The following is a 27,894-nucleotide window of genomic DNA, read 5'->3' as shown; positions in this document are numbered from 1 at the left end:
TTATACTTAAAAGTCACAATCTCATGTAGTACAGAAGCTCTACACTACCTTCCTTAGATTTCTAAAATTAGAAAATGAGCTCTCAAATAAATGGTACAAAAAGGCACAAACAAGTGCCCAGAAAAAGGATGTACACATATATTGGAAACTTATTCTGAATATTTTCCTTAAAGTGTCATAGAACTATCTTATAGGTTAGATGACTCTCATCAATAAAGCAAACAAATCACTTTATCTCTTTAGTAACTAAACTCTCTGGGTCCAGGAGGATAACCATACTCTAATAATACTGCTCTTACAGAACTGCTGTCACAGTAAGGTTTTAAGACATCTCAGTAAAATACTTTAGGTTCCTAAAAGTTAGTGGGTGGCAGCTCAATTTATAAATCCCATGATATGTTTCAAATTACAATAAGATACTATCAAATGTTACAATAAAAATACTGCTCTGTTTTTCCTTAATCAAAGCCTAGGCATTTAGTGTATATTTTCAATTCAATTTCATTTATTATAACTAGAGTCATATAAATTTCCTCCAGTTATAAAATTCTATTAATTTCTTCACCAATGCTGATAAAACTTGAATACTAAAAGTACCACTTTTGGGCTTCCCTGGTGGCACAGTGGTTAAGAATCCACCTGCCAATGCAGGGGATACAGGTTCAAGCCCTGGTCCAGGAAGATCCAACATGCCATGGAGCAACTAAGCCCATGCAACACAACTGCTGAGCCTGTGCTCTAGAGCCGGTGAGCCACAACCACTGAAGCCCGCGCGCCTAGAGCCTGTGCTCCTCAGCAAGAGAAGCCACCGCAATGAGAAGCCCATGCACCACAATGAAGAGTAGCCCCCTCTCTCTGCAACTAGAGAAAGCCCGCGCACAACAACGAAGACCCAACGCAGCCAAAAATAAATTAATTAATTTTAAAAAAAGAGAGAGAGAAAAGAATCAAAATAAAATTTAAAAAAAATTTTTTTTAAAGTATCACTTTTATTCCCCAACTTACTCTGGCTTAATTCCCAAGAATATATTTACTTTTTACTTATATTTTTTTCTTTCTAGAGGTTAAGAATATATCATAAACATATTTTACTAATTTCATAAGATCACTATTGAATTGTCTTTTTTTCTTTTTAAAGCGTAGTTTAGACAAATAACTAAGTATGCTACTGAAAGAGGCAATTTAGCATAGGGGTTAAAGCGCAGTCTCTGAAATTTTAGAGCTCTATATTTGAGCCCAGGCTCTAGCATTCAATAGCTGTATAACCTAAGCACATTACTACAATCTTTCTGTCTCAGCTTTCTTATCTATATACTGGGATAATAATAGTACCTATATCATGAGGTTGTAAAGATGAAATAAAATAATCCATGTAGAAGAAAATAAAAACAATAATTTGAAAAGATACATGTACCCCAATGTTCATAGCAGCATATGGAGGCTAATAGCCAAGATATGGAAGCAACCTAAGCGTCCATAAACAGATAAATGGATAATGGTGTGTGTGTGTGTGTGTATGTATATATACATATATATAAACACCACATCTTCTTTATCTCTCACACACACACACACACACACACACACACACACACACACACACACACACTGGAATATTACTCAGCCATAAAAAAGAATGAAATTTTACCATTTGCAACTACATGGATGGACCTGGAAGGTATTAATGCTTAAGTCAAACACAGAAAGACAAATACTGTATGATATCATTTACATGTGGGATCTAAAAAATAAAATGAATGAATATAACAAAACAGAAATAGACTCACAGATATAGAGAACAAACAAGTAGTTACCAGTGGAGAGAGAGAATGGAGGAGGAGCAAGACAGAGGTAGGGGATTAAGAGGTACAAATCAGCAAGTATCAAATAAATAAGCCACAAAGGTACAACACAGGGAAATACAGCCATTATATTGTAATAACTTTATTTTGTTATTTTTTTTGCAGTATGCGGGCCTCTCACTGTTGTGGCCTCTCCCGTTGTGGAGCACAGGCTCCAGACGCGCAGGCTCAGCGGCCATGGCTCACGGGCCCAGCCGCTCCGCGGCATGTGGGATCTTCCCGGACCGGGGCACGAACCCGTGTCCCCTGCATCGGCAGGCGGACTCTCAAGAGGACTCTCAAGCCCCCTTGTAATAACTTTAAATGGAGTATAATCTAAAAATATTGAATCACTATGTTATACATCTGAAACTAATACCATAAATCAAATAAACTTCAATAAAATAAATAAATAAAAATAATTCATGTAGAAAGAATAGCAGAGTGTCACAGTGTTCCATAAACATTAATTGCTGCTATCATTATCATTTTTTCCAATGAAGATGGTAAATCTATGCTTTGTATTACATGGTAACAGGAGATAAGAATTTCATGTAATTCCATATTCAGAAATAAAATACCATAAAGGTTAAAGTAAATTGAGGTACCACTATCTTGTGGTATTAGGTTGCTAACTAAATCCTAGAATAGAGAGCACCCCAACACTCACCTACAGTGAGGCTACTAACCTAATTTACAGTCTACTGAGAAACAGAAAGGCTACTTACTGTTCACTGCAACCCACTCATTTAGATCTTCCCCCTCAGGAAGCATGACAGCCATCCGGAGGTTTCCACTGCCCAGTGTGGCCTCTGCATGCTTTAAGAGCTCATACTGGTGAGAACCCTCTGGTATGTTCTTCTTTGGTTTAAACGTTTTAGAGGAGCGACTACCACTATGAATAGAAAAGAAGAAAAAGGCACATCAGTGTTTAAGGCATGACTTTCAATAGGGTCTACTATACTATATTACTGCATAAAATAACAGCAGTGATCCTAAAAGTCCACAAATAAACAACCCTAAATTGTATCAGCTACATTAAATCCCGGCAACATTACTGTTGTAACTACTGTGTTTGATTACCCAAAACTCCTACAAACCTTCTCTACATTCCCTACTGTAATTCCAAAGGAGAAAAAGAATTTTTAGCTATAACTAATCCAACTAACTAATCTAACAATAAATTACTGATTCAGTAATCTATAAAAACAAAAAAGTACTGGGGACTTCTCTGGTGGTCCAGTGGTTAAGACTCTGTGCTCCCAATGTGGGGGCCTGGGTTTGATCCCTGGTCAGGGAACTAGATCCCGCATGCCGCAACTAAGAGCCCGCGTGCCACAACTAAAGATCCCAAGGGCCGCAATGAAGATCCCACACGCCACAGCGAAGATCCTGTGTGCCACAACTAAGACCCGGTGAAGCCAAATAAATAAATAAATAAAATAAATATTTGAAACAAACAAAAAAAAGTACTTCTGTGATAATCTTCAGTCATTGTATTCCTTTTTATCCCTATTCTAAGTCTCTCATCCTAATACAAATAATTTGTTTCCTTTGTATAAAAACATAAAGATATAATTTTATATCAATGAAGCACAAAAATCCTAGAGCAAGAAAGAAAAGCTACATGTGCTTCTATCCAATTATAGGAAGCAACAGCAATCTTAATCCAGAATCCCAGGTATGCAGATAAGTAGCTAGACATTAATATGGTTGCTCAAATTTCTAAATGTGTGTATGTATACACAAAGAAATATATTTTTTAAATGAATCAATGGAAACTCATCTTAGAAATGGTTTTAAGAGTTTTTAAGAGACAGATTCTTCTGTTAATGCTGGCAAATTCTTTTTTTTCTTTAAAGAGATGTTCAAACGGATAGCCCCTTTTTTAATATATAAATTTATTTATTTATTCACTCATTCATTCATTCATTCATTTATGGCTTCGTTGGGTCTTCGTTGCTGTGTGCGGGCTTTCTCTAGATGCAGAGAGCGGGGTCTACTCTTCGTTGCGGTGTGTGGGCTTCTCATTGAAGTGGCTTCTCTTGCCGCAGAGCGTGGGCTCTAGGCGCACGGGCTCACTAGTTGTGGCTCACGGGCTTAGTTGCCCCACGGCATGTGGGATCTTCCTGGACCAGGGCTTGAACCCGTGTGCCCTGCATTGGTAGGCAGATTCTTAACCACTGCGCCACCAGGGAAGCCCCAATGCTGGCAAATTCTTATCAAATTGTATTATATTCTAGTCATCCATTCTCAATACTCCCCTGCTCTTCTTATGAAAAGCAACAGATAGGGAAAGAATGAATTAGAAGAGGCTGGATAAGTAGGAATTATCTAAAGTTTAATGTTACTAAATTCATACTACCGTTAGCATTCAGACATTTGAACATACGAATTTGAAAATTAAATTCCAAAGAAAACAGATAAACAATAGTTATACTTTCCAAGCTCTCCAAAGCTTTTCACTTTTAACAACCTTCTCCCAAGCTTAGCCCCAAGATCTCTCCTTTTTTCCCCAAGATAAAGCAGTAGTTCTTAACCCTGGCTGCATTTTATAATCACCTGAGGAGTTTTCAAAAAATATTGAGAATCCTGAGAGAAACTAAGAATCTACTTACTAGTCAACCCAAATATCCAATTCAAATGACAGGTATTTTTCACTTTAAGATGATGGTATTCTCATTTACATGTAAGTCTCTCAGGTGTTTATTTAGAGTAAAGTGATGCTCCTCAACTCTAACCTTGGTCCCTCTCCCTGCCAGATATCTCTACTCAGCAGCCCAGGATCTCTTTACAAACACTAATCGGATGATGTTACTCCTCTGCTTAAAGCCATTCAGTGGCTTTCCACTGCACTCAGAGTAAACCCCAAAGTCAATATTAGACACAGGGTCTGGACCCACACTAGAGTGTGGAAACTCTTCTTCAGTTTCATCAGATAATGTATTAAATGCCGAATTCTCTCCCAGCATCTCTAAAATGTGAAAACGTAGAAAAGGTCATTATGCTTACCAAGCTGGAAGCTTATTTCATTTTCCTGCTCCTTCTCATCCTTTACCAAAATTTAGTGTGAGAAATAAACTTCACCAATATTTTTTACAAAAAGTCATTTTACTAATTTATGTATGATTAACTACAAAAATAGCTCTCCTAACATCAATCTGGTGCATGTCTTCAGGCCTAGTGTTAAGTACATTCGCTTTAATTAGCCCACTGCTGAGACTGGTGCAGCAACTGAGGTGACAAGATGCTCTGAAAAGGGCTGGCAGAGTACATGAGAACAACAAGGACATCAGCTGTGCTTGCATGCAGGAGGGTCAGAGCCTCCTCTGCTCCCCTAAACCACCTATTTATTCAACCACTGTCCCTTCAAGTTTTAGGTTTCCAAATGTTTTCTTGATTGATGACCCACCCAGAATTGGTCTTCCACAAAGCTAAACAAATATACCTCAAAGACCTAATACTTGGGTAGAAAGAAAAAAAAAAATCTGAGTTTGATTTTGTAAAGGCCAGTTTTGACACTTATCAGCTGTGTCTAGCAAATTACCCAACTTTCTCGAGCCTATTTTTTCTTTAATAGTGAAAGCCTAGTAACAATAACAAAACATTACCACTACCTGTATCATAAAGAGCTGCAAAATGAGAAAATAATAAAGGTGAAAAAAGTTTCTAAAGCTGTAAAATGCTGTGCAAATGTTAGTATCCTTCCTTTTTCTGAACCAGAATGACTCATAGTAAAAAAAAGAAATGGTAGTGCAATGTACAAAGCTGTATTCAACCCCTATTCCCATCCTTGTCTCCTAAGACTGGGGAAAATATAACCTTACTTTGCAAACAAATGCTCTTACACATCAAGTTCCAAACAGAATTTTTAAAATGTTTTTTGGTCCTATTCCCATGTCACGGTTCAGGTGATCTCAGAATAATCATGGGGCTGGGCGGGAAATCAAGAAAACAAGGCGCTAGTCCTCATTTTGCTATTTTATCCTTATGTTACTTAGGAAACCACAAATTATCATCTGGGCTTCAATTTCTTTACTTTGTTTTTTGAAAGTCTGGAAAATAACTTTTTACAAGAGGGTATAATTTAGAGATGAGATAATGTTTATAAAATGTTTTTAGTTCCCTGAGGACTCCCTCCTCGGTTCCTCATTTCCATGTACATTCATACTTCCAAAATGCTTTCAAGTCCTCCATCAAATTCCCCTTCTTTCTGACTCTTCTGCTTTATTCAGGCAGAATAATTAAGCATTTCAGTATTCTGATTTTTTAAATGTTCTTTTTTAAAACTATATTCAGTTTTTCTTCAACTACCTGAAACTTCAACCAGGATGCACCCTACCCTGGAAGGGGTGGTGGTTCAATACTGCTCCTTATTCCCATGTCAAAAGATTAAGAGAGTCCTCAAGTTCAAAAGTACAAGTACCAAAGCATGTACACAAAAATCCTCATCAATGAGTGCAAGTTCTTAAGGTAACAATGTATGTGGCCAAATGCAAATATATCTCACATGACAGGTTAAGACATTTGATGCAAATATTCAAAACCATTTTCAATAACAGAAAGTATGTAGCCCTCCCACCCACCCCACCCCCTCAGAAGAAATTTCTGTATCAGAAGAATCTCAGAAGAAATATCTTGTGTATCCTTCCAGAGAGTCTATGTCTATACAAGCATAAGAATGACTGTGCCTGTTTTATACAGTTCTTGCATACTATAGTATACTAAATAATGTTTTTCGCTTAATATATCCAGAATATTGTTGTGTATTAAGGTAGAAGTATATCTACTTTATTCTTTTTAAAGACCAAATAATATTTCCTTATATAGGTATATAATATTTTCAATCACCTACTGATAAACGTTTAGGTTGTTTCCAGTTATTTGTTACTTCAAACAATGCCACAGGGACTTCCCTCGTGGTCCAGTGGGTAAAACTCCACACTCCCAATGCACGGGGCCCAGGTTCAATCCCTGGTGGGGGAACTAGATCCCACATGCGTGCCGCAACTAAGATCTCGTGTGCTGCAACTAAGACCCAGCGCAGCCAAAAATAAATAAATAAGTTTAAAAGAAAAACAAAACACTAAGATTCCAAGAGCGTTTTAAACTATAAAAAACAAAACAGAAAAACAATGCTGCAGTAAGTACCCTCATATTATGAAAGATAAATTCGTAGAGGTAAAATTGCTGTGCTAAAGAGCACATACATTTTAAATTTTTATATAAGGTCTATTTTTTCCCCAAAAATAAGTTGTACCCTTGTAAAACCCATTAACAACGTATGAGAGTAGCTATATACTTTTTTGGTCTTCGAGCACAGGGATTCAATTGCTAGTTTCTCTTGTACAGCTCCCAACAGGGCATCATAACTGTGTGAGAGTTTAGAGCTTTCTGATTAGAATGTAAATGTGACTGACAATTCACAGCATTACCCTGAGGTCTTTTCTTTCCAAATAAACATCCAGGAGTCAGGTTTGTTTGTTCTAGTCCTCTTACTCATATTTGAAGGACAATCAATTTCTAGAGCAAGACAGGATGGCTTGACAGGTAAATAACTGAGTCTAAAAGGAAAACTCTGAACACATATCCCTTATAATTAGTCATCCAATTTGATCACCTTTTGTAAATTTCAAAAGCATCATTTATTTCCTCTTTGAGTCCCTAAATAGATTAGTCCCCACTGTGACACCTACATTTATTCTCATAAACCATTTCTTACTATCTCAACACAGTCACACTCATCATTACCCTCAATTTTAACCCTTTATTGTTCAATCCAACTATCAACAAAATTGATATTTTCTAAGTTGGACTGCAGAATCGTAAGGCTGAAGGAATTGAGGGGGCAGATGTACAGAGAACTCAAAACAGGGGCACTGGTAAGGGTTAGAAGAATACAGATGTGTATATTTTGACACTGAAGAACATGTCCATATATTCAAAATTAGAAGTAAATTAACATCAACTTATTTGTGTCAATAACTCCATACCTTCAAAGTTAAGTGACTTACTCTGACCACCTAGCTAAATTAAATGGCAGAAGTGGGACTCAAAAACAGTCCATTATCTTCAAGTTACTTAACATTACTAAGCCTCAGCTTGGAATAATAACATCTACCTTACTATTGAACCCTGTGGTAAGAACTCCACTAATATTAGCTCACTTTGTTCCACCTCTAGGTACCAACCTGATATTCACAACAGTAGCTCCTTCTATAGGTCTAAATCCAATACTAGAGATCAGATACTTGATAAATACTTGTTAATTGATAGTTCCAGTCAACTTCAGGCTGAGAACTCCTACACTAGGATAGTAATGATGATGATTAATATTAACTAATATTTACTGCAGGCCTTGTACTCTTAAGTATTTTACATGCAATATCCCATTTAATCTTCATAACTCTATGATGTACATGCTATACTTTATTTTATGGGTAACAAAACTGAGACTTAAAGTACTTAAATAATTTGCTCAAGCTTATAATATTGGTAAAGTAGGAGCCAGAATTTAAATCTAGGATTTAAATATTTAAAGCCCATTCTTTTATCCACTAGCCAACACTACATGATGCTTACCTTTATTTTCTATCCAATTATTTCTATTTTCTTCCTCTATCACCAAAGTTTAATCAAGTCACTTATGAAACAACACAAGGCTAATTTGTACTGAGAGTGTCATTAGTAGGTACATTTTTAAAAACAATCTTCAAAGTACCTAATTCCATTTCCTCTCTTCACACCTCTCCTAATTTATATGAATATTTAGTACTGCCATTAAGGAAAAATACAATTTCACGAGAGAGTAATTTCCCCTAAAAGGTTGCCAAACACATCTGTACTTTCAGAAACACACACATGCACCAGCAAAAAATGTTAGAAACTGTCAAAATCAAGTAGAATGGGTTCTAGACATAATAAAGTCAAAGGTTAAAGGCTAAAAGCTATGAGTACCAAAAATACAATCTTGATTCAGAAAGTCAGCAATCTGAACAGACATATCTATAAATACATTTCTACCTTACATCCTTTTAAAATCACTAATCACTGGTGGTGCTGTTGCTGTTATTGTTAATGTTACGAGAGTAAAAAAAAACAAAAAGAAACCCTCAATATTTCTGGAAAGCAAGAAAGAAGGCTAAGAGAAGATCAGAAATTGAGGAAATCTGGTAAGATTAAAAGGTTGATGAGATACAGTGACAGTGAAAGTCTGAAAAAAACCTAGCCTAGAACGTGCCCAGTAGAAGACTCAATGAACATGCCCAGTAGAAGACTTACCTTCTTAGTGAACGTAAGAGTGGTTCCCACTGTGCTTGAAGCTCAGAATCTGGACTACAGGAAAGTGAAAGGACTGTAAGAGACTCTTCAGGAATTATATAGGACTGTGATTCAGAGTCTCTGAGCAAGTGAATCCCAATACCCTCCTCTGCTGACCTTTTTCTGAGCAGTACGCAAGTGGCAGCAGGTATTTAACATTAGGCTAAAGCTCAGTGCTTTCAGGACGAGCAGGTTCCTCTGTAGGCAATTTACTAAAATTAAAAATTCTCTTCTGTGAAAGACACTGTAAGGCACACAGACTAGGAGAAAATCTTTGCAAACCATATATCTGATAAAGCACTTGTATCCAAAACATACAAAAAGTTCTTAAAATTCAACAATAAGAAAACAACCCAAGGAAGAAATGAGCAAAAGATATGAACAAACCCCACCACAAAAGATAAACAGATGGCAAATAAACATATGAAAAGACAGTCAACATCATTTGTCATCAGGGAATTGCAAACTTAAACGAGATACCATTACACACCTATTAAAGTGGCTACAAGCCAAAAAACTGACAATACCAAAAGCTGATGAGGATGCAGAGCAACATTCATTGTTGGTAGGAATGCAAAATGGCACAGCCACTTTGGAAGACAGTTTGGCAATTTGCTACAAAGCTAAACAGAATCTTTCCATACAACCTAGCAAACCCACTCAGGTATTTACCCAATTGAGCTGAAAACCTATGTCCACCCAAAAACCTGCCTGTGAGTGTTTATAGCAACTTCGATCATAGTCGCAGAAGTGGGAAGCAACCAAGATGCCTTTCAATAGGTGAATCAATAAACTGTGGTACATCCATAAAATGGAATATTATGATCAGAGATTAAAAAGAGACAAGCTATGAAGCCACAAAAAAATAAAAAACAAAACCATGAAGAAGCCTTAATTGAATATTGTTAAATGAAGAAAGTCAGACTGAAAAGGCTACATAGTGTATGATTCCAAATACAAGGCACTCTGGAAAAGCTTTAGAAACAGTAAAATAAACAGTGCTTGCCAGGGGGTCAGGGGAGGGGAGGAGAGATGATTAGGTATATTACCAAGAAAACTGAAATTTATGTCCACAAAAACTTGTATATTAATGTACACAGCACCATTATTCATAAGAGCCAAAAAGTGTGAGCAGCCCAGAAGTCCATCAACTGATGCATAGATAAATAAAATATGGTATATTCACACAATGGAATATTATTCATCCATAAAAAAAGAATTAAGTACTGATAACATGTTATAACATGGGTGAATCTTGACAATATTATTATGCTGAGAAAAAAATTCAGACACAAAATATGAAGTATCACATTTTTTATGATTCCATTCATATGACACGTCCAGAATAGACAAATCCATTGAGACAGAAAGGAGACTAGTGGTTGCCAAGGGCTGGAGAAGAAGAAATGGAGAATGACTACTAATGATACAAAGGTTTCTGTTGGGTGTGATAAAAATATTCTGGAATTAGTTGTGATGGTTGCACAACTTTGTGAATATACTAAATCCACTGAATTGTATACTTTTTTTTTTGGCTGCAACATGCAGCATGTGGGATCTCAGCTCCCCAACCAGGGATTGAACCTGTGCCCCCTGTATTGGAAGTGCAGAGTCTTAACCACTGGACCACCAGAGAAGTCCTGGACTGTATACTTTTAAGGAAGAATTTTATAGTATGTGAATAACAGCTCAACTTTTTTAAATGTTTAAAGAAAAACCTTTACTATTAAAAAAAAAAAAGGAGCCTCCCAATAACATTCCTCACCAGTTCAATAAGTCAGTTTCTTTCATCCATTTATTCACTCTTGCATTCCTTCATCCAACTAGCATATTCTGACCACCTACTATATTCTAAGTAGCACTGTTCTAAGCCCTGGGACACAGCACTGAACAAGAGAATCTCTACTTTCATGGTGGGGAGAGGAGGTAGAAGAAAAAGTAAAACCAACAAAACACTACTGGGTAGTGGTAAGTGCTATGATGAAAATAACAGAATGATGTGACAAATAATGTAATGTGACAAGGCACTATATTAGGTTAGATAGTTAGAGAAGGCCTCCCTAAGGCCAGAAAGACAAGAAGAAAGAATCAGCCATGGAACGATCTGGGGAAGAAGCAAGAGCATTCCACACTTATAGGATAAACTAGCACAAAAGTGACTTTTTCAAGGAAGAGGGGTTAAGAAGGTAATGGTGATGAAGGCAGCATGAATGATGGCAACAGTGGTATAAGAAATCAGAGTCTTGTAGAACCACACTAGCTAAGACTTTAGAGACCAAAGTATGGAATTTAGATTATCATTTTAAGTATAAATGTGAAGACTTTGCAGATTAAAAAAAAATGGAAATATAACATGACAATTTAATGGTCTAAAAAAGATCATTCTAGTTGCCATGTAGAGAATGGACTGGGAGGAGGGCAAAAGTAGAAACAGAGAAGCCAGTTACGAAACTACAAAGAAGAAATGAAAGAATGATCGCTTGGACAAACAGGGACAGAAAGATGAAGCCAGATTCCAATATTTGTAGGTAGAACCAACAGGACTCACTTTGGATTTCAGAATTTGTGGAGAGTGGTGAAGAAAAGACCATCAAGAAAGACTCCTAGGTTTTTAGTACCAAGCAGGTAGAAAATGAGCCATTTATTGAGATAGGTCTGGGAAGATGGATTTTGCACAAATTGAGATACCTATTAGACATCCAAATGGTTAAGTTAGGCAGGCAATTGTACCTACACGTCTCAGGTTCAGAGGAAAAATAAGACTGAAGGTAACTAATACTCTTGGCATTCTCACTGGTTAGCACAGTGCCAAAAGATGCACTAGTATATTATTAAAACAAGTATTTTATAAGCTATGAGAAGTCCTATAGTAAAGAAAATTGCTTATGGTTTAGCTCAGGGCTTCCCAAACATCTTTAGTCATGGAAACTTTTCTTCCACATGTTAACATCTTGCTCCTTAACACACATTAGGGATCATTGCACAAGTATATTAAACTGCTAACTGCGTTACCTCTCAATTTTCAGCATATTCCTAACATTTCAATTGTATAAAGTGTAACTCCATGACTTCATGCAAGAACAGGTAGAGGGTTGGTCAATTCGCTATTTATTTAATACCCCATAAAATTTTATAATCTAATCCTTAGAAAATAAAAAGCACTTCACAAGCAAAGGCCAATTAGTTTCTACATCTGTGAAGTTATGTGAGGCATAATTTTAGCTATAGATGAAGACACTAAAGTTTAATCACTCATCTCCAATCACACTCTGAGCTTCTAAGGTGTATACAGACTGCAATTTCCTTTGCCCAGAACTGAATTCATTATTCAGTAAATAGGTACTAAAACCACAGGAGATTTTAGGAAGTGCCCATAGTTGAATATCTAGGTGATTTCCATGCAACAGCAGTAACTGCATTTTCTGAATCCTCTACAATGCGCTGGACTGTTAGAAGGAAGAAACCAAAACTTGCATATGCAGAGCTCAGAATGAGCATCAACCTGCAACTGAGTTGGCAGTAATTCCAAATATACTGATATTTCAACCAAGAAACACCCAGGGAGCTTGAACATCACTTCTTTTATAAAAACTTTTCCTAACCTTCCATGAAAACCTCTCCATCCTCTCTTCTGTCTCCTTGTAGCTTAAAACACCCGTAACACATCTATGTGTTTGTTCTCTTTCAGATACCTCTTTTGAAAAGGAGGCTGTGGCCTCTTCATTTTTGTAACTACACTGCTCAATGTGGTATCTGGGATACAGAATAGGAAAGGGCAAAGGATTTGGAGTAAAGACCCAGTTTCAGATCCTGTCTTCATAACTTACTAGCTGTGAAATCTTAGATAAATCATATAACTTCTCCAAGCTACAACTAAACACTGGACATGACATCACCAATTTTGCAGGACCATTATGACAATTAAGTGAATGAATACATTTAAAGCAGCTTAATTTTTTAAAGTAAGTTTTTACATTCTTTTTTAACATTTATTTATTTTATTATTTTTTTGGCTGTGTCAGGTCTTAGCTGCAGCATGCGAGGTCTTCGTTGAGGCATGAGGGATCTTTCATTGCAGCATGCGGGTTCTTTGTTGCAGTGCCAGGCTTCTGTCTAGTTGTGGCGTGCGGGTTTTCTCTCTCTAGTTGTGACATGCAGGCTCCAGGGTGCATGGGCTCTGCAGTTGTGGAGCGTGGGCTCCAAAGCACATGGGCTCTGTACTTCGCGGCATGAAGGCTCTCTAGTTGTGGTGCGGGAACTCAGTAGTTATGGCACGTGGGCTTAGTTGCTCCATGGCATGTGGGATCTTAGTTCCCCAACCAGGAATCGAACCCGCGTCCCCTGCATTGGAAGGCGGATCCTTTACCACTGGACCACCAGGGAAGCCCCTAAAGCAGCTTAGTTTTAAGGTAGCTCTCACACAGCAAATGCGCAGTATAGGAAATGACAGCTTAAAAATGCTCAATGAATGAAGGACTATATGTATATGCATTTATACGTATACACATACACACACATATAGATAATCATCACTTTATCCCTGTATTAGTCCATTCAGTCTACTATAACAAAATGCCACAGACTGGGTGGCTTATAAACAACAAAAATTTATTTCTCACAGTTTTGGTGGCCAGAAGTCCAAGATCAGGGTGTCAGCATTGTCAGGCCCTCTTCCGGGTTTCTGACTGGCCACTTCTCACTACCTCCTCATATGGTGGAAGGGATTAGGGAGCTCTACGAGATCTTTTTCCTAAGGGCACTAACCCCAGTAATGAGGGTGGAACCCTGAAGACCTAATCACCTCTCAGAGGCCTCACCTCCTAAGACCATCACATTGCACATTAAGATTTCAACTTATGAATCTGGGCGGACACATTCAGACCATAGCAATCTCCCTGCCATATTTCTACTAATCCATAAAGGGTCAGATTAAAACAGTACCTCCTCATGCTTACTCGTTTTCATTTTTCTTTCTCTCTCTCACTAGACTGTGAGTTACTCAAGAATATGGATCATGTCTTGGTCATCCTTGAATCCCGAGAATCTAACAAAGAACCTGGGACATAACAGCTTTACTAATAAATGTTTATGATCTTAAATAATGATACTGAAAGGAGAGAAAAATCTTGTTCTTATTGCAAGGAGCAATTGTTCTCAGTATTAAAGAAAGGGATTGACCCATCATCTTTATTTGGTGCAACAAATCTAAAAGATTTTAAACTACAGCAAAAGAAGTAACAGATGGATTGGGGAGATTTCCTAACCCTGACACCAAAATTTCATTTTCAACCTTAGGCCCTTTAACTCCTAGAGGAAAACATAGGCAATACACTCTCTGACATAAATCACAGCAATATCTTTTTCGATCCATCTCCCAGAATAATGGAAATAAAAACAAAAATAAACAAGTGGGACCTAATTAAACTCAAAAGCTTTTGCACAGCAAAGGAAATCATAAACAAAATGAAAAGACACCCCACAGATTGGGAGAAAATATTTGCAAATGATGTGACCAACAAGGGATTAGTCTCCAAAATTTACAAACAGCTCATGAGGCTTAATACCATCAAAACAAACAACCCTACCAAATAATGGGCAGAAGACCTAAATAGACATTTCTCCAAAGAAGACATACAGATGGCCAAGAGGCACATGAAAAGATGTTAAACATCGCTGATTATCAGAGAAATGCAAATCAAAACTACAATGAGATATCACCTCACACCAGTCAAAATGGCTATTATCAAAAAATCCACACACAATAAATGCTGGAGAGGGTACGGAGAGAAGGGAACCCTTATACACTGTTGGTGGGAATGTAAATTGGTACAGCCACTATGGAGAACAGTATGGAAGTTCCTTAAAAAGCTAAAAATAGAGCTACCATATGACCCTGCAATCCCACTCCTGGGCATATATCCAGAGAAAAGCATGGCCCGAAAGGATACATGCACCCCAATGTTCATTGCAGCACTGTTTACAATAGCCAAGATATGGAAGCAACCTAAATGTCCTTCAACAGAGGAATGTATAAAGATGTGGTATATATATATATACAATGGAATATCACTCAGCCCTTAAAAAGAATGAAATAATGTCATTTGCAGCAACATGGATGGACCAAGAGACTGTCATACTGAGTGAAGTAAGTCAGACAGAAAAAGACAAATACTGTATGATGTGGAATCTAAAAAGAAATGATACAAATGAACCTATTTACAAAACAGAAACAGACTCACAGACTTAGAGAATGAACTTATGGTTACCAGGGGGAAAAGATAAGGGGAAGGGATAGTCAGGAAGTTTGGGATCGACATGTACACACTACTATATTTAAAATGGATAACCAACAAGGACCTACTGTATAGCACAGGGAACTCTGCTCAATGTTATATGGCAGCCTGGATGGGAGGAGAGTTTGGGGGAGAATGGATACATGCATATGTATGGCGGAGTCCCTTTGCTGTGCACCTGAAACTATCACAACATTGTTAATCGGCTATACTCCAATATAAACTAAAAAGTTAGCTGACCCGGAATCGCTGGGGAGGGGTGGCGGAGGCGCGGGCTGCTGGCGCCATGGTCTTCCTCACGGCGCAGCTCTGGCTGCGGAACCGCATCACCGACCGCTACTGGAGGGTCCAGGAGGTGCTGAAGCACGCGCGGCACTTCCGGGGGAGGAAGAATCGGTGCTGCCGGCTGGCCGTCAGGGCTGTGACGCGAGCGTTCGTGCAGTGCACCCGAGCCCGCAGGCTGAAGGGGAGGAACCTGTGGACGCTCTGGATCAGTCGAGTTACAGCTGCTTCCCAGGAACACGGCCTCAAGTACCCAGCATTCATCCTCAACTTGATTAAGTGCCAGGTGGAGCTCAACAGGAAAGTACTTGCAGATCTAGCCATCTACGAACCAAAGACTTTTAAATCTTTGGCTGCTTTGGCCAAAAGGAGGCGACAGGAAGGATTTGCTGCTGCCTTGGGGGATGGGAAGAAGCCCGAAGGCATTCTTTCCAGGGTGGCACAGCACCTCTGAGGGGGATGCTGACACCCACTGACTGCCCTTTGAGGCTGAGCATCTTAGGAAGTTTTTTTCTTCCCCCAAGTGATGATTATACTAAAATAGGGACTAAGAGCTATTTGTCAACAATGAGTAAGTTTGACTTGCATTTGTGTTAATTTACATTTCAGTAACAGGCCTGAGAGAAAAGGCCTTATCTTGCCTCTTTTGGCACAGGTTCAGAAATCTCACATGGATTGTGTAAATAAAATTTGTGTGGAACGCAAAAAAAAAAAAGTTAAATAAATAAATAGGTCAATCAAAGCAAGACATCTCAGTCAAAGCAAGCCTACTCCTCCCATTGGGGGAGGGGAGGTGGAGGGAGGAGGTAGCTCTTATTTTTCATTTTATATAGTTATTTGTAATAAATAAATAGGTTGCGGTTTCCTCCCATAGTTTAGAGCAATTTAACTTTACTTTAAAAACTAATAAGCACTTCCCTGTAGTAACAGGATTTTTTTTTTCCACCAAAGTAAAAGTGGAGAATTTCCCTGGCATCTATTTCAAAACCACAGCTCATCATAAACAGCGCAACAAAAGATCAAGTCTGCAGTCTTGGCAGTAATGGAACAATCTTTACATCAGGTACAGATCTCAAGTTAACAGTAGAGCAAAGATTCACCTACAACTCCTATAGTCCATCATTTGCCTGCAAATATGAAGCAGTAACACAATAGGTATCAACTCAGTGACACAGCAGTTTTACTGGTCTAAATGCTTTGAAATTAAACTCTTACAATAAAGCCAGCCTGACTAGGAAAAAAAAGACAAAGTTAAAATCAGATGGAGCCTACTCATCCTTATCTCATACACTTTTAACTGAACTTTCTTTTTTTTTACCAGTCATCCGTAGAGAATTAATTCAAGGGTCATTTTTCCTCAGGAAGCTTCACTGATATCCTAAGCTATGTTAAGGATGCCTCCTCCATGTTCATACAGAACACTAAAATGTGTCTCTATTTTACAATGCGCCATGAGATTCTCAAAGGCAAGGACTGTTTCAAGCCATCACTGCATCTCCAGAACCTAGCAGAAGGCCTAGGTCAGAACACATCCTCAACAAAAGTTTGTTGAGCTAAACTGATAAAGGACTCCAGGTCAAAAACGGTAAAGTAAAAGCAAACATTTTGACAACATTTGCTAAATTTATATTCTGAGCTTATACAAATAGGCCCAGTCATAATAGATACAGAAGCATAGTACATACTATACATGCATAGTTGTAGCTAAGTACATAAGATGGAAATACCTCCTGTAATGTTCTTAAAAATGTATACAATTTTTTCTTTACTGACCTTTTTACCTCTAGTTCTTAATCTATTTTGAGCCTCTGATAATCTGAAAGACATTATGAACCTTCTCTCTAGAGACATAATATTTTGCATACAGGAATTCAGGGAAGTGCTAAAACCTGCTCATAAACCCAGAAAAAGAACTTCTGCCCTAGTCTGTCTCCCTTCTCTCAGGCTACCATGAGAACATTGATTTTCTCCTGAAATCTTCTAAGAGCTCCACATTTATTTTGTAATCCTTTAGATGTATTCTTTTGGATAAAAACACACAGATGTTAGGATGATAAGTATAGGTCTTTTAGTCAATTAAAAACATCTACAGTTTGTATTCTACGGTTTATTCTTTTTCTATTAAATAGTAACTCTAATAGAAAGCTTTGTTCATATTTATACAATAATTTATATTAAAGTTCAAAACCACGGCATTTATAAGAAAGTCAATGCATTAAATTAATAGTTTTAAGAAAAGAAGAAGCCCATGTTAATGCCTATAAAAACTGATAAAGTGTCCTGGAAAACAGGAAAAGCCATTTCTTTTATTACTGGAACTGGAGGAATATATTAGAAACATGAATACAAAAGTTATAAACCATTTTTCTCCTATAAATCTAATTTCAAATGCAGCTAACTGGTTTTTGTTTGTTGCCTTTTTTTCTTTTTTTAATAAAACAGAGATAATTCCTGATTTGGAGATAAATTTTAACCAATGAATAATTCAGGTCAAAGGAATTAAAGTTTAAATGAGATTTGCTAAAGCACACTCTAGAAGCATAATCTGAATAGTCTGGAGTACCAGTGAGGACTGATAATAAACAATAAATAAAAGCTCCTTGCAGCTCAAATTTACATTAATCTGTACTTTTGTAAAAATTAGAGTTATTGAACTCTGTTTGGTGGAAAAGGACTCTTAGACTCACTACGTGCTAATACATGGCAGTAACAAAGAACTCAAAAAACATTAAGTAATTTAACACAGTGATATAATTTCCTTTCTCTTAGAGACACCACAAAACTGTGGATGCTTAACAGAACATGGCAATAAAATGGATCAGTACCTATAAGAAGACTATTCTGAAGAGTGATGGTTAAAGACGGTGGGCTGAAAACACACATTAGCTTCCACTCCCTACTCAAAGTGATAATAAAGTGAATTTTTAAAAAAATCAATCCCATAAGGATAAAGAGAATAAAAGAGAAGAAAACAACAATTTTAGGAATTAGAAAGTAGATGAATAAATAACTGAATTAACAAACCTAAGGAAGGATTTCCCTGGTGGCGCAGTGGTTAAGAATCCGCCTGCCAATGCAGGGGACACGGGTTGGAGCCCTGGACCGGGAAGATCCCACATGCCGTGGAGCAACTAAGCCTGTGTGCCACAACTACTGAAGCCCGCAAGCCTAGAGCCTGTGTTCCACAACAAGAGAAGCCACAGCAATGAGAAGCCTACGCAGTGCAATGAAGAGTATCCCCCAATCTCTGCAACTAGAGAAAGCCTGCGCACAGCAACGAAGACCCAATGCAGCCAAAAATAAGTAAATTAATTAATTAATTAATTTTTAAAAACCCACACATATCTAAGGAAACTTAACCCTAAACTTGGAAGCAACCCAATTTATACAACAGATCCCATAAAAGATTCAGGAATCAGTACAAGTAGGATACTCTGGAAGTAGGAGTGAAGATGGAACAAGACTTCCACAGTCTGTTTAAGGAGTTACACACCCAGACCCCCTCTGCAATCTACACAGTAGGCTTCTGTACTACCTCCCATCCTAAGAAAAGACTAGAAGCTAAAGGTTTATTCTATGAAGAGGGCAAAACAGAGAGGGTGTCTGCCTTGGCAGATACAGTCACAGGCACAGTTGCGGGCAGATGTACCATATTTAACACTGGGTGATTAGATGAGTTTAAAAAAATCAAAGTTGAGACCCCTAGCCTTCTCCCCCAGTAGGATCCCCAGAACCTTGCAGTCGGGATAATAATCTCCAAGCGAAGACCAATTGTGCTTTTTTTTTTTTAGCAAATCTGACCACACCACATAAAGACCTAGAAAGTACTTTATCCTAGGGGTTCTTCAAGGTAACAGCCTAGCCATATCACCCTTCAGCAAATCCCACAGTTGACATGCCCACCACACACATGCACAGAGTTCCAATTCACTTTTCAGTTGTCCTACTTGTAAATAAAAGCAGAAAGCAAAAGGGTTACCAGGTCTTGAGGGAAGCCTCTAATGTGAAACAAGACATCAAAATAGACAGAAAAAAGCAACTAAAAGGATAAACAATGGCAAAGAATAAAAATGCCCCCCTAAAATTAATATACTCAGTGATAGGAAAAAAATATTGCTTCATGAAATGAGAAAGGAATACTATATATAAAAAAGAAAAGAAGACCCTTGAAATTTTTTTAAATGGTAGCAGAAATGAAAACCATAATAGAAAGAATAGAATATAAAACTGAAGTAATCTCTCGGAACGCAAAGCATAAAAAACAAAGAAAGAGATGTAAGAGAAAAATATCAAGGATCTGTCCAGGAGGCCCAGTATCCAAGTAATAAGAATTCCAGAAATGTATAACAGAAAAACAAGGAAATATTTTATCAAGAAAATACTTTATCAAGGAAATAAACCAGGAAATTTTCCCAGAATTGAAAATGCCTTTTTATTTATTTATTTTTAAATTCTTCTCAAGTCCTTCCTTCCTTCCTCCCTCCCTCCCCCTCCCTCCCTCCCCCACTCCCTCCCTCCCTCCCCCACTCCCTCCCTCCCTCCCCCATCCCTCCCTCCCTCCCCCTCCCTCCCTCCCCCATCCCTCCCTCCCTCCCCCTCCCTCCTTCCCTCCCCCTCCCTCCCCCTCTCTCCCTCTCTCTCTCTTTCTTTCTTAGCTTTAGCATGCATGTGGGATCTACTTCCCTGACCTGGGATGGAACCCGGGCCCCCTGCATTGGGAGTGCAGAGTCTTAACCACTGCACCACCAGGGAAGTCCCCAAAATGCCTTTTTTAGACTGAAAGAGAGACCACCAACTCAGTGGATGAAAATAGACCCACAACCAAAGATGCAATTATGAAATCTCAGAAAAAAGAGAACTTAAAATTGTCCAGAGGAAAAAACAAGTTTCATACAAAGTATCAGAAATCAGAAAGGCATCTGGACTTCTCAGTAACAAGTAGAACACCTCATCCATATAAATTAAAATTAAAATTCTGTGGGAAAATTTACAGCCTAGAACTTGATACATTGACATAACATCAAGCAAGTATGAAGGTAGAATATATTTCTAGACACATGAGGTCTCAAAATATTAACATTCCACTTACTGTTTTTAGTTAGCTTTTAGACAGTATGCCCCAAATAAGGGAGTAAAACAAGAGACAGGATGTGAGACCCAAGAAAAGAAGAAATCCAACCAAAAACCATGCAAAGGGAATCCCCAGAATGAAGGTGAAGGTAGATTCCAAAAATAACAGCTACACAACAAGATTAAGAAGATAAAGTGAGAGAATCTGAATGTATTTGAAGGTTAACTGAGGGAATGTTTGGGGATTAAAAAAAGTATTGACTACACAGAAAATAAAACAAAAAATTTCCAGAAACACATAAAGTTGTTCAGGAAAGGAAAAATAAAATTACAGTACATATACTTGGCTCAACTGTCAACAGTGTTTATATAGTATTAACTGCTATACTGAGAAGCAGGCAGGATGGGATGTGTGTGTGTATATATATATGGTATGGGAGGGGGTGATAGTCTCTTCTTCCATAATAAGAATTCAATAGTTAATGCCTAGAAATGAAAAAATCAATATGTAACAAGATAAACTAGTTAGAGATAAGAAATTAAAAATCAGGTAAAAGAGCTCAAATGGCTGTAACTAGAAGCAAGAAAAGACATTGTTTTTATGACAAGCTTTATAAAACTATTTGACTCTAAATCATGTACATGTATGATACTGACAAAAAATAAAACTAAAACTTAAAAAGTTTGAAAGCTTAATAAAAAAGTTTGAATGTTTACCAAAACATGGCAATAAAATTGGGTTATTTACAGAAATGTTAATGAACTGCTCTATCTTTAAAATCTAAACATACTGTGCAATATATTTCTGACCCCAGTATTATTTACAGTATACTATGGATAAGTAAGCCAAAATCACCTATATATATGCAGACTTGTCCTAATGGTTTATTAGCTGGTGGCTGCTATTGCTATCATCCTTAGCTCTATAATCAAAATTGTTTCAAAAACATACATTCACCTTAGAAACTTGCCAGATTCAATCAGTTTGATATACCAATGGTCCCTGAGGAAACCAAAAGCCATCAGTTAAATACACATCAAGTTGAAATTTGTAAAAGTAGCATGCAGCACAGGGTAGTGGGAAAACACCGATGCTGACTGGACCTAGGGCCCTGGAATCACAGAGTACCTCTACTACTTGAGAGACCTTGACCTGATTACTTAGCCTCTCTGGAGACTTATCTGCCTCATCTGAAAATGAAGAAAGCATTATGCTGCAGAGTTGTTTCAAGGATTAGAAACCAGTAAGTAAAATACTACTGCAATGCCTGGCACAAGGCTCAATAAAAGCCATCTACCGTTATTGTTTAACTTGAGCATTATCTACCTCATAAGGAATAGGAGAAACCTTGATTTTACCGTTGTGTACTCTAGGCTGGAATCCCTAATTTGCCTTGTATTAGCTGGGTGACTTTGGGTAAGTTACTTAATCGCTCTGATTGCAAAAAAGAGAAATCATATCACCTACCGTGTGGGATGGTTCTGAAAACCAAATGATATGTATAGAAATACAGAGAATAAGCTGGTGCACAATCAGTGCTCAATAATTGATACCAGTTAAATATATCTGTACCATCTCTTTATCCTTTATCCTTCATAGTGAAGGTCCATCATAGACATAAGCTTTGTTATAGCTACACACTGTCCGGGCCTCTCACTGCTGTGGCCTCTCCCGTTGCGGGGCACAGGCTCCGGACGCGCAGGCTCAGTGGCCATGGCTCACGGGCCCAGCCGCTCCGCGGCACGTGGGATCCTCCCGGACGGAGGCACGAACCCGTGTCCCCTGCATCGGCAGGTGGACTCTCAACCACTGCGCCATCAGCGAAGCCCCATACTGTCCTTTTTTAATAAGCAATTGTAGAAAGTGTGAAGTCATGTAATGTCAAAAAATACAACTAAAATAGTAAGACACTTGGAATTCTTGGTATAATCAAGATTAGTCTCATTAGAATTTGTTTATATAACTAAGTGTAGCCTTGGAAAATCACAAGATCCCAGAGTCTCAACTGGTTCATCTAAAAATAAGAGGTTGGAACAAAATCTTCTCTATTCCTAAAAATCACTAAATGTAAATTATTTCTCCAGAGATTTAATCTCATTCTTACCAATCCCACAAGCCACCATAAATCTTTTCAAACACCATAAGGAAGAAACACTGAATGTTGTCAAACATAAAACTGTCTTTTTTAGAAATAAGAAAACAAGGCACAAAAGTACGATTTTACCCAACTTACACACTCCAGATCACAAGAATAACTGAATTCTTCTATAAAGGAACTGAGGGAAAATATTTCTTTTAATCAAGATTGTTTCATTCTCCCTTTCTGTTCAGAAGCAAGGATTTCCATATTTCAGACCACCAATGGTTTAAGCATGAGCTTATGGTGCCCAAGCATAGGACAAATCATGATACTTCTAAAGGAAGGCTAAAAACAAGAACGGCTGGTGGCTATCAGTGTGATGTCAAGAAAGTCCCTGTGAAAATAATACACAGATGCAGCCAAACCTGAGAATACACGGCAAAGAAAGGGCTGTATAAAACTCCAGGAAAGATGCAAGTTAAAAAAAAAAAAAAAGACCCTTTAATCCTAATACAGTCAACTGTAAAAGTGACATTTCACATTATCTGAGATTCAGTAATGCTCCCCAGTACCTGGAAAGGGCTTCATCTGTGACTATTTAAAAGTAAGAGAGAATAACACAAATGAGTGAAAAACATAAAAGAGGAGAAAAAAGTAAAAAACGCATAAAACTAAATGAAAAAATCTTCCCCTCTTCTCTCCAGTTTCTTTTTGAACTAAGTGAAATGTAAATATCAGAACTGCCATAAAAAGAACAAATTCATTAAGGCTAGCAGGGTTCTTCACACAAAGTATGCAAAGTATTTACTGATAAAGTAATAGTGTTCTGAGTTTTTATAACACATAACTTACCCATGCTTATTATAGTTTGACCTGTAAGTGCTCAAAAACAACAAGCATATCATAAAGGCATATTCTTCAGATTCATAAGCAATTAGACACTACTATTCACTCAAAGTTTGGGGAAAAAGATTCTCCACTTTGAAATAATCCAGAAAGAAAACCCCTGGTGAAGCTCTCTATCAAACTCCATGAGAAAGACAATAAATGTGTTGAGAGTAACCCGTGAAAAGCAGTTTTACATCTACCTCCAGAATCTATAGGTCATTTTTACAGCTCCAGGTACGTCATCTGCCTCCCAAACATGTTTATCATTTGCATTAAATTATCAGTTTCCTATCCACATTAAAATATCAGAAAGATAACTTAGAAACAAAAAATCCGATTGGAGTTAAATACCTCATTTTGTAAAATCCACCTCTACAGATAATCTGTGCCTATCTTGAAGAAAAGTAATATTTTCCTAGCAAGTTATTAAAGAATTTTAAAATTATATTCTACAGTTACTTTTCATGACTATTAATTTTTAAATTTCACTTATTAAAAAATTACATTCTCAATTTTAACATAAAAGATATAATTTTCCCCTTTTAAATTAAAAGAGAAAAAAGGATGATGACAATAAAAGCAAACACCCTAACTATGCAATTAGAAATAAAGGGAACATACAACTCAACAACAAAAAATCAAACAACCCAATCAAAAATGGGCAGAAGACTCAAATAGACATGTCTCCAAAGAAGATATACAGATGGCCAATACACACATGAAAAGATGCCCAACATCGCTAATTATTAGAGAAATGCAAACCAAAACTACAATGAGATACCACCTCACACAGGTCAGAATGGCCCACATTAAAAAGTCTACAAATAGCAAATGGTGGAGAGGGTGTGGAGAAAAGAGAACCCTCCTACACAGTTGGTAAGAACGTAAATTGGTACAGCTTCTATGGAAAAGAGTACAGAGGTTCCTCAAAAAACTAAAAATAGACTTGCCATATGATCCAGCAATCCCACTCCTGGGCATATATTTGGAGAAAACTATAATTCGAAAAGATACATGTACCCTAATGTTCACTGCAGCACTATTTACAATAGCCAAGACATGGAAACAACCTAAATGTCCATCAACAGATGAATGGACAAAGAAAATATGGGGGGTGTGTGTGTGTGTGTATATACACACACACACACACACACACACACACACAAAATGGAATACTACTCAGCCATAGAAAAGAATGAAATAATGCCATTTGTAGCAACATGCCTGGACCCAGAGATTATCATACTAAGTGAAGTCAGTCAGAAAGAGAAAGACAAATACAATATGATATCACTTGTATGTTGAATCTAAAATATGACACAAATGAACTTACTTACAAAACATAAACAGACTCACAAACATAGAAAACAAACTTATGCTTACCAAAGGAGGAAGCGGGTGGAGGAGTGATAAACTAAGGGTTTGGGATTAGCAGACACAAACTACTATATATAAAACAGATAAACAACAAGGTCCTACTGTATAGCACAGGGAACTATATTCAGTAACCTGTAGTAAACCATAATGGAAAAGAATATGAAAAAGAAAAATATATGTATAACTGAATCACTTTGCTGTATATCAGAAACTAACACAACACTGTAAATCAACTATACTTCAATTAAAAAAGAAAGGAAGAGGGACTTCCCTGGCGGTCCAGTGGTTAAGACTCCGTGCTTCCAATGCAGGGGGTGTGGGTTTGATCCCTGGTTTGGGAACTAAGATCCTACATGCTGCGTGGCGTGGCCAAAAAATTTACAAAAAAAAAAAAAAAAAGAAGGAAGGAAAAGAGAGAAAGAGGACAGAAATTCTTTGGAAGAATCTTTACTATTAACCTGTTTACTTGGTTATATGTACAGACATATTTACATATATATGTATATATTTATATATATTTACACATATACATATATATTTATATATATATATTTGAAGCCCAAGAAGCTCTCACAATTATTATTCCTAGCTATTATTCCCGATGCTGGTGGAGATGCAGGGATATGAGCACTCACGTTCACTGCTACTGGAACACAATTTACAGTGGCAGGTAGGGAATGTGCCTGGCATATATCGATTCTTGAAAAAAGGGTAAAACAACAAGGTCTCTACAAAATTGTAAAATAAAGATCCAATAAATAGGTGTTCCAAATCTTTCTGTGCTCAACAGCCACCTATTTCTAGCTCCCCAAAAGTCTTTAGAAGGGAAAAATTAGAGCAGAATGAAGGGAATCACTCATATCTCCTCCACCTACCACCACGTAAATATTTGAAAATGTCACTGACTTGTTAAAAAAAAATTTTTTTACTTCTAATTTATCTCACCCCGCACCTCCCCGCCCCATCCCCTTTGGTAAGCATAAGTTTGTTTTCTAAGTCTGTTGAGTCTATTTCTGTTTTGTAAATAATTCATTTGTATCATTTTTTAGATTCCACATGTGATACCATATAAAAAAAATTTTATTACCAAGTATGTAATATATAACAGGCACTATGCTAGATGGCAGAGATTTAAAAATAATTTTTGAAACTGCTGCATCTTCAAAGAGGTCACATACTCTGATGAGGAAGAAAGGCCTGAAAACTGACAAGTACAATATCTTTTTGATACGAGCTATAATAAGGACTACAGAGGTCACTGAAATGGTACTGAACAAATTGGGAAGGGGACAGAGGTCAGGGAAAAAGAGTTGGCTCCTGAACTAAAGAAATGGAGGTGGGATGGAGAAGGGCTCCAGCCAGAACAACAGGATCAGCACTTAAAAAAGCAGGCAGAAGTGGGAAAAATGCATGTTGAAAGAAATGCAAATAAAATGGCTAAGCTCAGTGCAGGGAATACATGGAAGGAAGGAGCAGATGAGGCTGGAGTGTTAGCAAACACCATTATCATGCGGGCTCTCTATGCCTTGGGACTCGGCCAATCACTTCCAGCCCATTCTAATCCCTACCTGAGAAGCCCAAGTAAATTGCAGGAAGAAAGTGGGCCAAAGGATTCCAGCTGCCTGCTTTCCCTATCAAAAAACAAGATGCTGGAGTGGAAATAGTGGCAACAGTGCAAAATTAAGCAGGGCAGGCCCCCAAATTCATCCAAATTCATATTTTAGGCCTCTGCCTAAAAATACAGAAGCACATATTTGCAAAATTTCTGCTGTTTTGAATACGTGAATATACCAGACACGTAACTTTTATAAATACCGAATGCAACTATTTCACACCTACACAAAGAAGTTTGTATTCTCACTGGAATGTCAATCATCTTTAACCTTCATTAGCCAGTGGACTTAAAACTAATGAGTTTACAACAATTTTATTGAAGAGTACATCCATGTAATATGCTGGTCTCCAATTTTAAGATTCTTGAGGACAGAGACCACATCTTATTTATTTCTGAATCCCTACCTTTCTCCTCCTACCACCAGCACCTAATAACACTTTGCTTATACACAGGAGACTCCAATAAATATTTATTATATTATGCAGCAATACCATGCATTTGTTAACACAGCTAAACAACATTTGAATTCAGAAACAGTTTACATACTGGGCTTGGGAATTTCATGAGCAAGGATACTAACAGTGTTTGCACAGGACCCTCTGGTTGTTGAAAACCTCCATATACATTCTCTCATTTAATTCTCGCAGTTACCCAACGGAATAGGCATTCCTTTCCTCCCAGTAAACAGAGGAAACAGAAGAAATTACGTGACGTGCCCAAGGTCACATGGCTAGTGACAGACCAAAGACTCTGAAACCCAGGTGTCCTCACTCACAGGCCACTGTCCTTTCCATGACAACCTTTAGTCTATCAAAAATATTTAAATATTGAGGACATATTTGCCAAGCAAGGTACTAACATGCTGGGAAATAAAACAGTGAACAAACCTTATGAAACTTACAGTCCAGGAAGGGGGAAAAGACCTTTAACAATAATTATAAATAATTACAAGTGTGCAAAGACAACCAGAGAACCTAACCTTGAGGGCTGTTAAAGAAAATTTTTTAAAAAATTCACTGACATTTGTTAAAGATGGTAAGGCAGATTTTATTCAGGAACAATGAGCTAGGTATAGGGACTACTGCAATGGGATTTTACAGTATGGGAGAGAGACGGAGTTCAACTCC

General features: G+C 37.5%; 2 protein-coding genes across 2 annotated transcripts in view; one reads left to right on the top strand and one right to left on the bottom strand.

The window, feature by feature from the left end:
* MOB1B (MOB kinase activator 1B) overlaps positions 1 to 27,894 on the bottom strand; it is a 61,029-nt gene that overhangs the window by 21,310 nt on the left and 11,825 nt on the right. Inside the window, exon 2 of the mRNA XM_079919172.1 lies at positions 2,570 to 2,736. Within this exon, the coding sequence (XP_079775298.1) occupies positions 2,570 to 2,736 (167 nt within the window). The remainder of the gene's footprint in view (positions 1 to 2,569; positions 2,737 to 27,894) is intronic.
* LOC307185991 (large ribosomal subunit protein bL20m-like) lies at positions 15,741 to 17,040 on the top strand (the record flags this gene model as incomplete). Its single annotated transcript, XM_079920634.1, has 1 exon — positions 15,741 to 17,040. The coding sequence occupies one exon, from the start codon at positions 15,741 to 15,743 to the stop codon at positions 16,188 to 16,190; it is 450 nt and encodes a 149-aa protein (XP_079776760.1). The 3' UTR covers positions 16,191 to 17,040.

The sequence above is a fragment of the Stenella coeruleoalba genome (assembly GCF_951394435.1).
Source record: "Stenella coeruleoalba genome assembly, chromosome: 4".
Taxonomy (NCBI): domain Eukaryota; kingdom Metazoa; phylum Chordata; class Mammalia; order Artiodactyla; family Delphinidae; genus Stenella; species Stenella coeruleoalba.
Note: the sequence above shows the minus strand (reverse complement) of the source record. Positions and strands in the feature narration are given on the sequence as shown.